Here is a 17,658-nt window from a genome sequence, read left to right on the forward strand (position 1 = left end):
CTGTCACATAAATGCTAAATTTACAATACTTGGTATTTAATGCTAAACTTACATCACACGACAGCAGTTTGAAGTTATGGCTGCACTCAGTGACTTTGATTGGAGGTAGCTGGGTGGGTGTTGTGGGGAGGGGGGGGGCTTGTTGGTTGTGGTTCGGGGCGTTTCATTTGTTGGGACTGTGTGGGTCTGGTCTGGTTGGTCTTGTTTTGTGGTCGATGTCGGACAACAGAGGAATAAAGTTAATTATGCCATTACTACTTTTCCCTGGTTGTTCCTCTGTTGTCTGTTGTTGATCGCGGAATGGGACCGGGTTGGACCTGCACGGTTTCGGCGGGTGGGGCTTCCTGGGTCGCGGCTCGTGGGCTCTCCCTGTTCTTCGTGGACGTTGCTCGGTGGCTTTGGTCGGGGTCACTGAGTGCAGCTATGACACGTCAGAGGAGATCTGGCCCTCCCGGCTGAGCCTGGTTTCTCCCGAGGTTTTTTTTTCTCCATTATTCATCATTGGAGTTTGGGTTCCTCGCCACAGCAGAGCAGTGCAGTGTTGGCTTGCTCACCGGGAGACTGCATTTATTTATTAGATATTATTTATTATAATGATCTTGCTTGGTCTATAAACACCATGCACTGTGCTGTGTTTTACCTTTCTGTGTTTTTCTTATTTGCTCCTGTAAAGCTGCTTTGGAACAATGCACATTGTGAAAAGCGCTATATAAATAAAATAAAATCGAATTGAATTGAATTGAATAACAGTGAAAGCTAACTCCATGTCACTTTATTATATCTCCTAGAGCATGTATAATGCGAAGAGCAGAGGCCCTAAGACTGAGCCCTGTGGTACACCGTACTGGACTTGGGATTTGCGTGACACCTCATTGTTTATTGCTACAAATTGAAAACGGTCGGCTAAATAAGATTTAAACCATTTCAAAGCTATTCCTTTAATGCCGACGTAATTTTCGAGTCTATGTAGGAGTGTGCTGTGGTCAATGGTTTCGAATGCAGCACTAAGGTCTAGCAGCACCAATAACGAGATACAACCTCGGTCAGACGCCAATAGCAGATCATTTGTAACTCTGATCAAAGCAGTCTCTGTACTGTGACATGCTCTAAATCCAGACTGGAATTCTTCATTGATGTCATTCCTTTGAGGAAGGAGCATAATTGAGTTGAAACTACTTTTTCCAGAACTTTAGATATGAAAGGTAGATTTGATATAGGCCTGTAGTTCCCTAGTTCTCTAGGGTCGAGTTGGGGTTTTTTGACAAGGGGCCTTATAACAGCCACCTTATATGCTTTAGTCACATGTCCTAATGTCAGAGATGAGTTAATAATACCAAGAAGAGGATCTATAATTTATGGGAGCATCTCTTTCAGTAGATTTGTAGGTATAGGGTCTAGCATGCATGTTGTTGATTGAGATGATCTAATGATTTTAGACAGCTCATCTTGATCTACGGTATAAAATAATTGCATTTCTCCTTAAGGGCGCTGTAGTTAGTTTGTTCAGCGGGTTTCACTTCTGATTGCATTGTTATAATTTTTTCTCTAATATCTTGGATTTTGTATGTGAAGTAGTTCATAAATTCATCACTGTTATGCTGATATACAGGATCAGAAGTCTCTGACGATTTATTTTTTGTTAATTTAGCCACTGTGTTAAATAAAAACCTAGGGTTGTGCTGGTTTTCTTCTATTAGTGATAAAAGGTAGGCAGATCTAGAAGTTTTTAGGGCTTTCCTGTATTTTCGAATACTATCCTTCCATTCTGTACAAAATACCTCTAATTTAGTTTTCTTAAAGTTGCGCTCCATTTTTCGGGCCGCTTTCTTTAGAGCCAGAGTGTGTTCATTATACCACGGTGTGGGACTGCCATTTTTAATCTTCTTTAAACGTAGAGGAGCAACTATGTCTAGCGTTACCGAGAAGGTGGAATTAAAATTTTCAGTGGTAATGTCAAGATCTTCAACGTTATTTCTCATGCTATCGATTTGAGACAATTCGGGCAGATTATCGAGAAACGCATCTTTGGTAGTTGAAGTTATTGTTCAACCATATTTGTAACAAGGAGTTTTATTTGCAGCCGTAGGCCAGTGAAGCAAACATAATACCAGATAATGATCCGAAATGTCTGCTGAAGGATTTTAACGTCTTCCACATTTATACCGTAAGACAGTATTAAATCTAAAGTATGATTACGAAGGTGAGTGGGTCCTGACACATGTTGACTAACGCCCATGGAGTTAAGAGTGTCTTTGAAAGCCATTCCTAAGGCATCTGTATCGTTATCTACATGTATGTTAAAGTCACCAACGACAAGGACTCTATCTGCGGCCAGTACTAGTTCTGATAAGAACCCACCAAATTCTTTAATAAAATCTGTGTGGTGCCCTGGAGGCCTATATACAATAGCTAGAATAAATTTAAAAAGTGTTTTATCCTTAGTATTAGGTGTTGAAACATGAAGAACCATGACTTCAAAAGAATTATATTTAGAGTTCGACTTCTGGGAAATGCTAAAAGAGTTATTGTAAAGTGCTGCAACACCTTCCCTCTGCCTTTTAGACGAGGCTCGTGTTTATAATAATAATCTTGGGGGACAGATTCATTTAAAGTAATATAATCATCTGGTTTTAGCCATGTTTCTGTCAAACAGAGCATGTCTATTTTATGATCTGTTATCATATCATTAACAAAAAGTGCTTTATTAGAGAGAGATCTAATATTTAGCAATCCGAGTCGTAACAGTTGATTATCTGTATTTTGTTCATGTTTAGTTTGTTTAACGTTTATTAAATTACTTCCAAGAGGTTTACGCATTATTTTATGTTTGCTAATCCGGGGGACAGACACTATTTTGTGATGTTTGGGAGAACGGATTATTACATGTTGTACATTTTGTGTATTCTGCGACGTGAGACGGCAAGCAGACAGTTGGTTAAGCCATTCTGTCTGCTCCCTGACCTGGGCCCCAGCGAGTCAAGCTTTAGCATTAGCATTATTAAGACTTTTTGCCATATTTCTAGACAGGAGGGAAGCCCCAGCCCAGGAGGGATGTAGACCATCTCGTTTCAACAGGTCAGGTCTGCCCTCAAAACTCTTCCAGTTATTTATAAAAACTATATCATTCTGCAGGCACCACTCAGACAACCGGCCATTCAGTGATGATAATCTGCTATAAATCTCATCACCACGATAAGCGGTGAATGACATTAAAATAAGATGCATAACAACAATCGACACAATCAATTATTTATGAGAGTTGCTGTTACACAATGATGTTTTTTTATATCATTTAAACAGCCAACCTGATTGTTTCATTTATAAATTTATAATCATTTATTCTATTTAATTATTAATAAAAAAACAACAACAGCACAGAATTGCTGGTACTACATGTCACTTCAAGCAATGATATAAGATTCATTTTTGTAAATGAACTGTCCTCAGGTATAAAAATATGTAATAATTTAAGTATAGCTGTAATATAAATTAATATAAAATTACAGTGTGTTGGGTACTGTTAGTGATAAAAAATTATACAGTTTACCAAGAACATTTTCATGTTGTTTCTTGAACTGTGTGTTAACCATTTTTCTATTCGTTGTAGTTAAAAATAAGAAAATTAATACATAAAAGAGCATTCTTTAATGTTAAAAATTCACCAAAATGATAAAAAGCCAAATAGAATTTCTTTTAATATACAGTAAAGGTTGATACAACTAAAAAGTAACATCAATAAAATCCTGTCACTGAAATATAATCTTCCAGATATACTGCAATATAGGCAATAAATGATAGCTGTGATTGTAGGCCTCTTCAAATCAAATAAACATGATGCCATCTCAACATTCCTCATATTTAAAGCATGTGACATAAATAAAATGACAAATATAGTAGATTTCCACTCTCGAAAAAAGCTTGAACATGTTGAATGTTAAAAATAATTTGTCCACAAATGTTCCAAACATCAAAGGGAAATGACAATAAAAACAAACAAAAAGACATTTTGCAAGGCAGAAAAAAGTTATTGCACTTTTGTAAGGTACAACTGGCATTGCTGTAAGACACCTTTAGAAGAATGATGCTTAAAGCTTAAGGATTTCAGCAAAATGTTTTGCATTGTTAAGTTGCAAACACACTAAATTTTAAGCACACAAATTTTTCATCTCGCAATGAAATAGGAAACACAACACAATGTCATTGTCTAGTGCTTGTTTTTAATAAATAATAAATTATACAAAAACAACATGGTTTTCAACATGCTTTTTGAAAGGAATTGTGAGCAGTGTTTGTCAATAATGCTTCGATATAGTATATTCTTGCTTGTGAATGTTGTGAGTTAGTTGGGTGACTGAAGAGTTCATCCCCTATTCTCAGTTACATTCCGCCAAGCCATAAATCCTGTTTGTCCCTTGTAAATCTAGGGGATTGTTCTCTTATATTATTGTCTGCCGTGCAAATAGGATGCATCACGATTGCTTAGAAAAGCACACCTTCCCTTCACAACCTAATCTTATAATTTATTTAATTGCTAAAATGTAATACATACATAAAAAAAACAAGTATGGAGGAAAAGTAAAAGCAATAGCACTGCTTGCCTTGGAAAACATGAAATAGAAAAAGTACAAGTGTTAAAATGCTGTATATTATCTTCTCTCGTATTCTTTGTTTTGAGCAAAAAGGCTTTTTGAAATCTCTGTTGGTCAAATGTACTTTAGACACATGTACAGAGGACAGTTCACCAAACGTAAACTATATTACGCAACAGAAGCGAAACCGTTCACACGTGTTTGTATGCCTCGCTCACATTGACACGAGCGTTGGTGGGAGGCTTTTATTCTTCTTTTGAGAAAAGACAGACGTCTGCACTGCACTCTTAAAAAAAAGGTTCTTCGATGCCATAGAAGCAGCGTTTGGTTCCATAAAGAACCTGTCTGTTTCACAAAAGGTTCTTCGGATTATAAAAAAGAAAGAAAGAGATGGTTCTTTAAAGACCTTTTCTGAACGGTTCTTTGTGGAACCAAAATGGGTTCTTCTATGGCATCGCAGTGAAGAACCTTTTAAGCACCTTTATTTTTAAGAGCGTACTTGAATGTGTTCAGGGTTCTCCAGCATATACTGTCCTGTATCTCCACTCACAGCCTTCTCGTTTGAATTAGAGGAATACTTCACCCTCAAATCTCGTTTTGTGTCCATACAATGTGGGCTAATGTTGTTTGGTTAGCAAATGTTTCTTTCGTGCTCTTCAATAGTCATACAGGTTTAAAATGACACGAGGATGAGCAACGATGAAAGAATTTTCATTTTTAGGTCAACGATCCCTTTAACCTAATAAATGGCTTGTATTGGTTGTCGATGAGACCTCCGGGTTGACAGTACTCTAGAAAGCAGAGCAGCGCTCCGGCCTGTCGGCGGCAGGTTTCCGGCCCACGTTGAGTCTGGGTTTGAATGAGTGCTCTGATATCAGCTGATTGATTTCATTCTGCTTGTAGGTGGCCAGTTTCTGAGTCAGCCAAGGTCCTTTAACTTCACCAGCCTCTCCAGGAAAGCATCTGACACACGCCCCGGCTATTAAATACACAACTTCAGCAAGGTTCAGCAGAACGCAAACTCCAGACACCGCCAGCATGAAGATAGTGAAGATGGTTTTCTCTGTGGGACGGGACACAAAACAGTCCACGGTATTCGGACAGGGGTAGGAATCGCACTTCACCAGACGCACCATCTTGATGTCTGGATAGATCAAGTAAAAAATGTACAAGAAAACCACCTCGAAAATGACACGGAAGACGATGCTTATCATGTAGGTCCACCAGAGCGCACCCGTGATCTTAAACTTTTGTCTCTTGAGGTCTTCGAAGTCCTTTGCGCTACCACGCCCAGATATTTTGAGAATCTTTTTCTCCACGTGACGGCGATGCGCAACGTGCATGGCGACCAGCAGGGCCGGCGTGGACACCAGTATGAGCTGCAGGGCCCAGAGGCGAATGTGCGATATGGGGAAGAACTGATCGTAGCAGACGCTGTTGCAGCCGGGCTGCTGGGTGTTGCAGGTGAAGCCCGACTTCTCGTCCCCCCACACGCTCTCAGCAGCCACCACCAGCACCAGGATGCGGAAGATGAAGATGACGGACAGCCAGATGCGTCCGATGCCGGTCGAGTGTCTGTTCACACCGCTGATCACAGCATAAAACGATGCCCAATTCATGCTGAAATCCCAGACTGAACGGGACAAAACACAATAAAAAGTCATTTGAAAAACATTTACAAATCTTCATTTACGATACCAGTCACACGCCGGGAAGCAATGGGCCTTTTTCTTAGAATCTTGGCCAACCTTTTGATCCAACTGTTTGTGCTTGAATGCCTGAAATTGGGTAACGAGTTTCTTTAGCCAAGTAAAGTTTCACGTTTTTAAGGATCAGAAGGAAAGGAGTCAACCCAGTTTACATATGAACTCCATGAATGATGTCCAAAGACGCAACTCATGAGATTAACAAAACCAACTTCATGAGCCCATCATGTGCTTGGCCAAAAGATGTACGACGTTTATTAAAGGTATAGTATGATACAAAACTTGCAGCAAAGACATTTCATAAGACCTGCCCAGCACAACATTAAAATATAATACTAAACAATGAAAAAGTTTTCTAGAGGCCAAAAATATTGAATCATTTACCAGGCTCAGCCCGCGAGGAAGCAGCTTACGCAGTGTACTTGGTTCAAACCTGATGAAACGGGCTGTATTCTTGGCATTTGGAAAGTTGAGTCGGCTAAAATAAAAAAGTGTTCTTATCACTCTGAAGCTGGATAAAAGCTCAAGCGATGGTTTTATAGCCACATCCCTGTTGAAAAAACCAGCATATGCTAGTTTGGTATGTTTTGATGCTGGTTTAAACCAGTCCATAGCTGGTTTAAGCTGGTCAAACCAGCATCAAAACATACCTAACCCAGCATATGCTGTTTTTTTCAACAGGGATGCCATCACCTGACATGAGAGAATCTGGCCAACAGCAAGCCCACACAAAAAAAACTCCACAATTCATACAGCACATTACAGAATAAAAACCAAGCGAGAAAAATCACAGAAAATCTATGCATGTATATTAAGTAATCAAAAGGGCATTTCTAAATCATCATCCAAATACACAAAAATATTCTTCTATATGTAAAATGATTTAGAGAGCAGTTTACCTTCAGCTGTGATGATGAACAAAGCCGTGTTGGAAACATCTAACGGTCTCTCATAAGATCATCATGCTCTTCGTAAATGCAAAACATTTACACGATACTAGCCACAACCCTGCACCACCGATGTCACACACACTTATATAAGCCATTTACACACAATGTTACTCTTTATGAGGACTAACAAGACTCTTCAGAATTCAGATCAAATGCCTCGGTTTCCACCCACCCGGGGCAGAAGAAAGAATCTGTGTGGACACAATGAGCAGCAACATTATTCATTGTGCCTGGCAGAGGAAGTGAGGACTTTTTCTGAACAAACGCATTAACAAAAAGACTTGCGTTGTCAAAAATGCCACTGTCAGGCTTGTGCATAGTGTTAGGTTAAAAAAAGGCATGGGTAGTTATTTTATATGCACGCTTTACAAACTTTCGACGGAATGTTGCATGAAAAGAAATAGTTTGTGTTCAGGAATTAAACAGCAATTCATTCGCAAGGTTTTACCATTGGCAGATGAGCTCTGTCCTCAGATCTTGTGACATGAGGAATTCTGGGAGTGACTTGCCTGACATTCATTGTAACTTTGCTGGTATTTTTGGCAGGAAAATATCCAAATTCATTGAGGATATCAGACCAAACTCCCCCCGCCCCAATAGGAAATAAAACAAAATAGTGTAGAGCACAGGACAGAAACATTTATTGGTCCCTTCTCCAACAAAACTCCAAGTTCAAAGGAACTAGGGCTGCAACTAACGATTATTTTAATTGTCGACTAATCTAACGATTTTTTTTTTTTTTCGATTAGTCGACTAATCTAAAGATTGTTATTTTTATTAATCTAATAAAATTTTTGGATTACATTATTAATCCTTTGGCAAACTTTGCAAATAAACAATAAGTTCTAGTATTTTCTTACATTATAAAGCAAATCATACTTTTTACTCCACTACATTTTATAAATAAATATTGTTGTTTTAACATTTTAATCCGTGTTTACATTAAAATCACCATCTTCTTTTAATTAAGTAGTTTTCATTTTAAAAGTAAAAAATACTGATTTTTATGTACTTAAGTAAGGTAAAAAAATGTTTTATTGCACTTATGCTTTTTGTTGTCCTTATGTTGTTCCAATTGCTTCCATTGTTTCCCTCATCTGTAGGTCGCTTTGGATAAAAGCGTCTGCTAAATGACTAAATGTAAAAACATTAAAAAAATGTGTATATGAAATACTAGAGCATGATATATGCTCTGTATGTTTTTCCTCCAAGTAATATCCGACTCTATTTTCAGTTCATAATGTAATTGAGTAAAAGTAAAATACTACTATCTGTCTCGGTTTATTGTACAAAACTATCACCGTATAAAAGACTTTAATGCAGAGTGGCGTAACGTAAAGCAAGCCCGCGCACCCTGAACTCAGAATGATGCGCTTAATGCATTCGCTTCGTTATTTACAATTATGCGCACCCCGGACGCACTATGATGCGCTTAAAGCACCTACTCCTTCTGAAGTTCCGGGGATCATTTTGCTCCCCAAAGTAAATAATAGTTAGAACACAACGAGAAGAGATGATATGTTACATGTTTAACACATAGTGCGTTGCATCAATCCAACAGTTTACAGTTAAATAAGAGGTTTTAAAAGAGTTATTTCGTATGAAGACCAACATATTCAGACCGCTTCCAGTGCTTCTAATAAACTAAGCTATGTTACTCAGCGAGTAACGTTAACTCACGGTCTCTAGCAAAATACATTTTAAACGAAACCATAGACTATCATCTTGTCATTGTGAAGAATAATGAAAACATTGGAACATGTTGGAAAGAGTAGCGCCCTGACCGTCACCGTACACACGCATGCTGACTGGAGATTGACAGACAGCACCAGCGGAGGTCAGAGTTTCTTTATTATGCTATATTGGTTTATTCCTCGCATAAAGCTATCGAATGACATAAAAAGTGCATTGGTGGTTTCATGATAGTCAGTCCTTTTTGAAGCTTAAGAGTAATTTAAGCAGGGTCACAATCTGCAAAGGTTCACATACACTAACTTACACTAGTACAATAGCGTTAATGTAAAGCGTTGTTTTACGTTACAAAAAAGTAATTTATTATGAAAGTCTACATCTACGTTCCCCTTTCCGTCCGTTTGTGATTGCGTGTCCATGCTGTGATGATGGCATTCCGGGGGTAACATTAGGGGGAATTCCTCCGTCCATTCACTAACTTACTGCGTCCGAGGCTCTCGATCGCTTTTTGTTGGGTGTATTATACTTTCTCTTGTTCTGCTGATTAACGTACACACGCCCGGCAACAGAAATTGCTATTACAGCAAATAAACGTAAATAATACGAAGCGTCAACGCATTTCACGCACGTCGATGTATTTTAGTAGTCGACGTAATCGACGTGTCGTTGCAGCCCTGAAAGTAACAAAGAACCATATTTTGTCTAGAAAAAAAGATCATGTTGAACATTCAGAGATGTCTTAAGGCTGCTGTACTTTAAGCAGCTAAGACCTTTAACAACGAACTGCCACATGCAGTAATCGCAACGCCTCTGTGAACATATTTCACACCACATAGTGTATATTTTGCAAATAGCAATGAAAAAAATGCTTTATTTGCTTAAAGAGAATCAACGTCAATTTTACACAGCAAAACAGCTCAGTAACATCAGAACAATAACGCATAGAGCATAAGCAAAAATCCAGACATCCAGATGAACATTGCTCCTATTTCGATTTCTTGCATTTCAGAGTTGTGAAGAGATCCACGGGTGCCGTTTCTTCCATACCGGAGATCTTTAATCATGTGACATTATTTTTTGTTTTGACAGTAACAGGACAAAAGATACTTCTCCCACTCCAAAGACTGCTGTCTTGTTTTATGTTGAACATGACCTGGAAAATAAATTCATGAATGTTACTGTAAATGCTGCTGTGTTAACTGACGGTCACGTGACTTTTAAAAGCACACACTTACTTCTCAACACCATGAACCTTTGGTGTTCGTGTTTGGCATATCCATGCTGAGCAAGTTTCACAGACAACGAGTCACCTCTCCTAATGGAAACAATATGGAACCATTAAAAATGCCACTCAAGAATACAGCCATGGTCATGGTGGAAAACTGATGGACACCATTCTATAGTACTGGATGGTATACATTGTAACATTGTCACTGAAAGGCCAAACCTGGGGCCTCATTTATCAAAAGTGTATAGAAAAGGTTAAATATTTTGTCGTACGAATGAAATTTAGAATGTGCAAGTACCAAAAAATCTGTATTTATCAAACGTGCGCACGCACTTCTTACGCACATGAGTAAGCAATCATTGTTGATAAATCCCACATGTGCGCAAGTACCATGCACGTTCACGGTCATTAGCATTCGGAAACGCCTCCAATTTACCATATATGGTGACAACACCTCCCTTTATAAATCATGTGAATGTATTGTGCGCTGTCATCAAAGGCGGGGTAACCGATTTCCGAATTACGCTTTAGACAACTGAGTCGGGCCAAGTACCAAAACAACCTTGTAGCCAATCAGCAGTAAGGTGCACAGTGCACAGGACAGACATTAGCCGAGCAGAGCGCTGGCGAAAGCGACAGATGGGGGTAGGGGTGTGTCTGTTTTGGTGATTTGAACATCAACAACGGCTAAGAGAAATCGGACACCCCGCCTTTAAACGGATCACCATAGTCTTTTGGCTTGTTCGACTTAATGCATCAAGTCGAACAAGCCTTTTGAAAACGCATTCTTTGCGCAATGCATGGTTTGCTCAATTTGGGTTTTATTGTTAATTTTACAATTATTTATAGGAGATTTATTTTCCATAGCCTAAACTGTTCAGAAAAGAAACAATATTTTTCACTTATTTTTGGTGGAATTGGTTCAATCTTATTATGATTTGGTAAAGCGATGTAGTTATAGAAAAGCATTAAGATGTTACAGTTTTTTATTTATATAATTTTATAATAATGATTAATGTGCAAACTTCTTTTTAATCTTTTTCAATTAGTTTGAATGTTTTTTCTTTTATTAATTTTAATAAATATTAAATGTGTCTTTACATTGTGCTTTCAATAAAAGAAGGCTTGCCAAATCATCCAGCAAAGCGAGATCAGCCATGACACTAACTACATTTCAATTGATTTCCCATTTGTCTTTTATAGCATTTCTCACGCAAATGTGTACCTCAAACTATGAAATTACTAATCGAGTATTTGCAAAAAAGATCACATGAAACGCACGGTGGCACTTTCTTTTTGTAGTATCACCATTCTACCACTAGATTCTCTGCGTAAGCATGCTCAGAGGTGTGCTTATATTTACACACAATTCTACGTTTAAGTACAAGTTGGTAAATCCCACACTTTGTGTGAATCTGTTCTTACGCACTCACTACGCACATATCTGTGCGTACGCACTGTTGATAAGTAAGAGAGGGACAAACACGTTTTCGCTTCGAAATAGTTCAAGTATTTACTTTACAAATGTAACAAACACGGATAAATAAATTATCCATCAAAGTTACAAAAAATGTTGTTCTTACCTCATAGCACCAATCTTTCCCTTCTCCATGAAGAGCTCAACCAAAACGTTGCCTCTTTCAAGGTAAAGCCTGGCGTATAAAGTCTTCTTCTTTACTTTACTTTTAAACCAGCTGATTGCTTCAGATGACCAGTTTTCACCATTTACTGGCCTCACCTATATCACACAACATCTCTGTTAACAAATAAGCAAATTAATAAAAAAGAGAAATGTTCAAGTCACCTACATTTGCCAATGACACCTGAAGAGTTTGCACTGGTCTTGAAGCAAGTTCTCCACACAATTCCTTAATGTTTCCAAGAGAGACGCAAGCAACATCTCCGTAGTCAATCCTCCTGACCTCCACCTTAATGTCTGCGAAATCTTTCTGGCTGGTGGCTAAGATGATCACATACGAAATCACAAACTGATGCAACAAATTCAACTTATGGTGTGACTGCCATCACTAGAATTTAAATGGCTAACCTGTGCATGTGTCGCTTATCTTGCAAACCTGGACACGACACCATAGCTTTTGTTTGGGAAACCATGCCATGACGTATGCGCCAATATCTAGGATGCGCTTCCTTTCCGCAAAGGATTTGCTGCTGCTGCTTTCCTTACTGCTTAAACATGAATGAAAGGAGAAGACACTGACTACGTTTACATGCACCCTCATAATGCGATTATAACAGGAGGCAACTGGCAATATTGCGATTACACTTTATCTCATGTAAATGCAATAATTTGATCTAAATAATCACAGTAAGCATAAGCGAAGTAAGCTATGTGGCGTCCGCCAGTTTTAATTGCAATATAAAGGCATGTGAACACCTTAATCACATTTATGATGCTCTGATCAAGGTGCGCATGTGCTATTATATGTGCTAATATACAAATTCATGGTAAACATCACATTCTGAAGTTGTACCAAATGCAATGACAGCGTACACCACCGTTGCGGAAGCATTTTCCATCGTATTTCTGTATTCATCACAGCGCCAAATAACCATAAAATACGCCCAAATAACACCGTTTTGCATTTGACGCAAATTAGGGATGGGCGATATGGCCTAAAAAAATTATCCCGATAATTTCAGATATTTATTGCGATAACGATACCAATGACGATAATATATATATTTATATATATATTATTATAAATTATTTTCTTCTGTAAAATAGCAGATTATGTTATGTTTAAATTGTGTTCAGTGACTGTGCTTAAAGACACCATAACACAATCACACAACAATAATTACACAATAATAATTAAAATCAATTACAAGTTTAAAATGTAAACAAAGTTTCTGTATTTATTTATACTCTCATGGTGCAACAGTGGCAAAAATAGTGCAAACAGCAAAAGTAACAATCACCACCCATGTCTTCAGTTGTGTTTCAAAATTACAAGTACAACTGCAAATAAATCCTGATAAAGTAACAAACATGTTAAAGTAAAGAAGTTCAGTGAGAACGACACACTCTTTGAATGTAAATATAATACATATGTGGAACATGCTACCTCCAATTAGGTAGTTAAATTTTCAACACTTGTCCCATGGAACAAATTGTAAAACACTGTATCAAAAAGTAACAATGACTTCAGATAGTTTACAAAATAGTGCAAAACACAAGATGATAAATTAAAAAACAAATCAATAAATTAAATTTAAATAAAAGTTTAATCAAACTGTAAACACTGATATACTCTTAATTTGTTAGCAAAATGTAGAAATGAGGCTGACATGAACATGTCTGGTAGTGCAAGTTGTATAACACACATACTAGTGTGATTCAGTAGCTTTCAAAAAGAGAACAGGGCTCAGACCTTAAGATTTTTGGTCAAGAAGACCAACATATTCACTGTAGCTGGTTTCAGAAGAGACCTTTGACATGTCACTACATTTCCTGCAGCGCTGAACACCCTCTCCGAGGGTGTACTTGTGGCGGGGATGCACAAGTACTTTTTCACCAAACGACTGATGTTAGGGAAATTCACCTTGTGTACCTTCCACCACGTAAGGGGATTGCTTTCACCATCTGCAAGTGGCCCATGCAGGTAGTTGTTTAATTCAGCCTCAATTTTCTCTGTTTCAGAAAGGCTGGTCAATGTGGTCATCTCAGCAGCTGGTTTCTTGAAAAAACTTCCAAGACTCTTCTTCTGCCTTTTAGATGCACTCTGAGCTTCTTTTGTTGATTCAGCTAACGTTACAGGGGTAGCAGAGCCAGCATCACTTGGCATGACAGAAAGGGATTCCACCTCTCTGACTAATCTGGCTTTGATGACCAGGATCTCTTCTTGACTCATATACTGAGTGCGGAAGCGTGGATCAAGAATTGATCAAGAATTGTTGCCATGTTGATCAGTTCCTGAACCTCTAGGTCACCATATTTGGTGTTCATGTAGTCCAGTATTGAACTTTTAATTGTCTTGGTGAGATCTGTGTCTTCATCTTTCCCCTGCAGCAGCTCACTGTTGAATAGGTGAAGAGTAGGCTTCAAGCATGACACTGTGACATAGTTTTCAGAAGAGAGGGCATCTGTAAAATCAAGAAGAGGCCCAAGTGCCTTACTGACAGAGTCTAGGACATCAATATCCTGCCAAGTAGGCACCAGATGCCTGGTTGACCTGTCCGCAGCCAGGACTTGCGTAATGGCCTTCTCTTGCTCAAGTACCCGCTGAATCATCTTCTGCCTTGATCCCCATCGTGTTGCCGATTCAGTCACAAGTTTGTGTGGCGGAAGGCCAAGTTCTACTTGAGCATCTTTGAGTGTTCGCTGCTTTTTCCAGCTGTGCGAAAAAACACTGACAATCTTCTTACAGACCCCCACAGCTCTGTCAATCCTGGTATCTCTCATGCTTCTCTCTGCAAAACAACAACAAAATTATTTGTTTATTTTTATGTATTTATTTATGTTTCTTTTGCAAAAGAATGAAATAAATACGATAAGAAACAAATGAAAACAAAAAAAGTTAAAAGAAAAAGTTAAAGTTCAGTTAAAATAAAAGATGAAACTAAAAAAATCATTAAAAAAAATTAACATTTAATATTAAATGCACATAATATATACATATTAGCTAATGAAATAAATTACTGTTCAAAATACTGGATATAGTTACATTACTAATGCAGAAACAAGTACATAACAAATACAGTAAATATTAAGCTCATGTTTGCATACATTAAAATATACTGACACTAAGAGAGAAAGAGTTAACTTACCAATAGCAATGTGTAGACAATGGCCAAAGCAAGACAGTCTTGTCCACATGTTTAGAGTGACTGCTTTTACTATATTGGCCCCGCTGTCCGTTGTTAGGCACACCTGTTTCTCATCTAAATTCCATTCTTGAAGGAACTGCTTCAAGCCACTCGCGATGTTTTCACCCGTGTGGTCATCTGGGAAGAAACTTGTCTGGATGCAACAGCTGTTCAATCTCCAGTCACTCGTTATGTAGTGGACCGTAAGGCTAATGTACGGCTCAGTCGCTCTGCTACTCCACATGTCTGCAGTTGAAGCATAAAAATCCGCCGTAGACAGTGCTGTTTGTACCCTACCACGGCACTCTTCATACATCGCTGGCAGGGCTGTTTTGGAAAAGTACTTCCTTGAAGGCATGTTGTATCTTGGGTCCAGTTTATGGATCATTCGCTTGAATCCTTCTTTTTCGACAGTTTGGAATGGCAACATGTCTTTTGCCAGACAAAACGCCACCGCGTCCGTCAATTCGTTCCATCGTTTACTTTGCTTATCATAAGAGACGCAATTAGCAAATGCGCTGGCAATTTTCGTCTGGGTGGGAATTTTCTTACCCCTAGGTCGTCCACTTGTAGTTGTTGCCTCGCGTAGCTTCAAACTTTCTTCGTACTCTGGTTTGTGTTTTAGATGGTGGAACAAATTGGACGTGTTTCCACTCTTTGTAACCACTGTTTTTCTGCAAACCTTGCATATTACTGTAGTTTGCTCCGCATCGGATTTTGTATAACCAAACCAGTTCCAAATTGTGGAGTTAGCTCCTCGCTTAACAACAAGCTCCTCCTCAGCCTCACGTCCGCCTTCCGCCATGCTTGTTTTCACTCCGCACATGAACAGTGAATCGGTCGCGCACGTGAACAGTGAATCGGTCGCGCATGAAACTACGTCATCAACTAGACTTATCGTTGTTATTATCGCGAGGAGACAAATTTTTCTCACGAGGAGAATTTTCAACGGTATATCGCAAACGATAATATATCGCCCATCCCTAACGCGAATATATTAAAACGATAGCCAGTAACACACACCTACTGTATCTGAGATCATCGTTTGTGCTGTGTATTACAGCAAATAATCAGACTAATAAAACTTTCATGTAAACAGGAGCAAAGAGGTGTTCTCATGTCAAGTAAACATGTTACTGCGATTAAGTCTTTACTCTGATTATTGTAAATAATCACATTATTGGTGCACATGTAAACGTAGGCTCTGATAGTCATATAAATTGCACTTCAACACAGACACAATAATAAAATACTTACAGCAGGACTTCAGACATTTCAGAAAGATTTGTGTCCTCGTGCTGGATGAAGAACTTGTCTGGGTTCACAATGCGAGTGATGACAACTGGCATCTCCTCGAATTTACAAATCTGGAACTCTGGGATTTTGACATTAACATCATTAACATCTTCATTGGCATTCATCAGTGTGTGGGGGTATCTACTGTTGTGGCAAAGAAAATCCATCATTTTGGGGGGAGGCGGCTTTGGCAAGGAGGGATTCATATGGGAAAAATCCACAGTGTCCCATAGCTCCATGCTTGTGGCAATCGTCCAGCGGGAGGCTGAAAAATCACAACTGCTGTTTTTCTCGAGGAATATCTGGTGAGAAGGTTTAGCTTCAGAAAGTACGTTCTCACGCTCTAAAGCTTTGGCCTGTGCTATAAACAGTAAAATCTTCATATCCACAGACGCTATTGCCATGGTGTTTTGTTGCATTAGACTCCATGATCTCCCTGTAGTTTCCAGTCTATATTTGACTGAATCCTGTTCACCCAATCTCAAAAAGCGAACGAGTTGAGAGGATGTCAACTTCTGTCGAACTTCACTGTCATGACGATGACGCATCTCATTTGGTATGAAGATGAGATTTTGACAGGGTTTCACAGTTATGCTCTGATGCATGTTGATCTGTAACTTAAAACACACAAAAGCTTTTTGTCAACATCATGTTTTCTTTTGGATTAAAGTATAAACTTTGTTAAATGCTTCTGGAGCAAAACAACTGAGCAGCTCTGACAGTGAAATACATGTTTCTTGGTAAAAGTCAGCAGGAAAAAAAAAATGGTATCCAATCGTCTCTCACTAGTCAGTAATAGATATGTACAGAATACATTCTATTTTTTACCTCATATTTTTTAGATCATGACAGGGTTTTTCCTGCATAGATTCAAATGTCGTGCCGCCTCAGACTCTCGCCAAAATTATGTTGTGAGTCTTCACAAGAAATGCTGCGTGCATTTAACAGACTGTCATTTGTAACTGCAGCTGCGACATTACACCACGGTGGAGGCGCTGTTTCGTTATCAGCACACTGAGGTGCTAAAAAGAGTTGCAGAACAAGAGCCAGCCTGTGTTTCACGGGTGTTTGTTTGGAATCCAAGTACGTTTAATTTCTTGAAATTTCTTAAATTAACATGACGTACATCATTGTAATGTCTTTAGCTGTGCAGTTGGATCGTTCAATCAGCGTATACTGTACACAACGAGTTTGCGAGTATGAACGCACATTGCGTTCAGAACGACTCGCACACGAATGACTCATTTGAACAGATTCATTTAAACTATTGAACTTTTCAGTCACTAGTGAATATAAGAGATCATTGAATCATTTAAAGTGAACCACAGAGAATGCAGATGTGAATGAGCTTTGCTCATTTAGTAAGACTG

General features: G+C 38.6%; 3 protein-coding genes across 4 annotated transcripts; all 3 read right to left on the reverse strand.

Annotated features, from left to right (window-relative positions):
• Positions 1 to 3,401: 3,401 nt before the first annotated feature.
• Positions 3,402 to 7,315, reverse strand: gjb1b (gap junction protein beta 1b). Of its 2 annotated transcripts, XM_057350129.1 has the most exons (3): positions 7,195 to 7,315; positions 6,680 to 6,773; positions 3,402 to 6,222 (listed from the first exon to the last, which is right to left on the reverse strand). In XM_057350129.1, the coding sequence occupies exon 3, from the start codon at positions 6,206 to 6,208 to the stop codon at positions 5,381 to 5,383; it is 828 nt and encodes a 275-aa protein (XP_057206112.1). In that variant the 5' UTR covers positions 6,209 to 6,222; positions 6,680 to 6,773; positions 7,195 to 7,315; the 3' UTR covers positions 3,402 to 5,380. The 2 variants fall into 2 exon arrangements, with proteins under 2 accessions (XP_057206112.1, XP_057206113.1); XM_057350130.1 differs by lacking the exon at positions 6,680 to 6,773.
• Positions 7,316 to 9,777: 2,462 nt separating this feature from the next.
• LOC130564244 (uncharacterized) lies at positions 9,778 to 16,893 on the reverse strand. Its single transcript, XM_057350191.1, has 6 exons — positions 16,250 to 16,893; positions 12,213 to 12,349; positions 11,974 to 12,125; positions 11,749 to 11,903; positions 10,173 to 10,252; positions 9,778 to 10,090 (listed from the first exon to the last, which is right to left on the reverse strand). The coding sequence occupies exons 1-6, from the start codon at positions 16,891 to 16,893 to the stop codon at positions 10,008 to 10,010; spliced, it is 1,251 nt and encodes a 416-aa protein (XP_057206174.1). The 3' UTR covers positions 9,778 to 10,007.
• On the reverse strand, positions 12,987 to 15,965 carry LOC130564197 (E3 SUMO-protein ligase ZBED1-like). Its single transcript, XM_057350128.1, has 2 exons — positions 14,954 to 15,965; positions 12,987 to 14,596 (listed from the first exon to the last, which is right to left on the reverse strand). The coding sequence occupies exons 1-2, from the start codon at positions 15,816 to 15,818 to the stop codon at positions 14,034 to 14,036; spliced, it is 1,428 nt and encodes a 475-aa protein (XP_057206111.1). The 5' UTR covers positions 15,819 to 15,965; the 3' UTR covers positions 12,987 to 14,033.
• Positions 16,894 to 17,658: the final 765 nt, after the last annotated feature.

The sequence above is a fragment of the Triplophysa rosa genome, linkage group LG13 (assembly GCF_024868665.1).
Source record: "Triplophysa rosa linkage group LG13, Trosa_1v2, whole genome shotgun sequence".
NCBI classification, from domain to species: Eukaryota; Metazoa; Chordata; class Actinopteri; order Cypriniformes; family Nemacheilidae; genus Triplophysa; species Triplophysa rosa.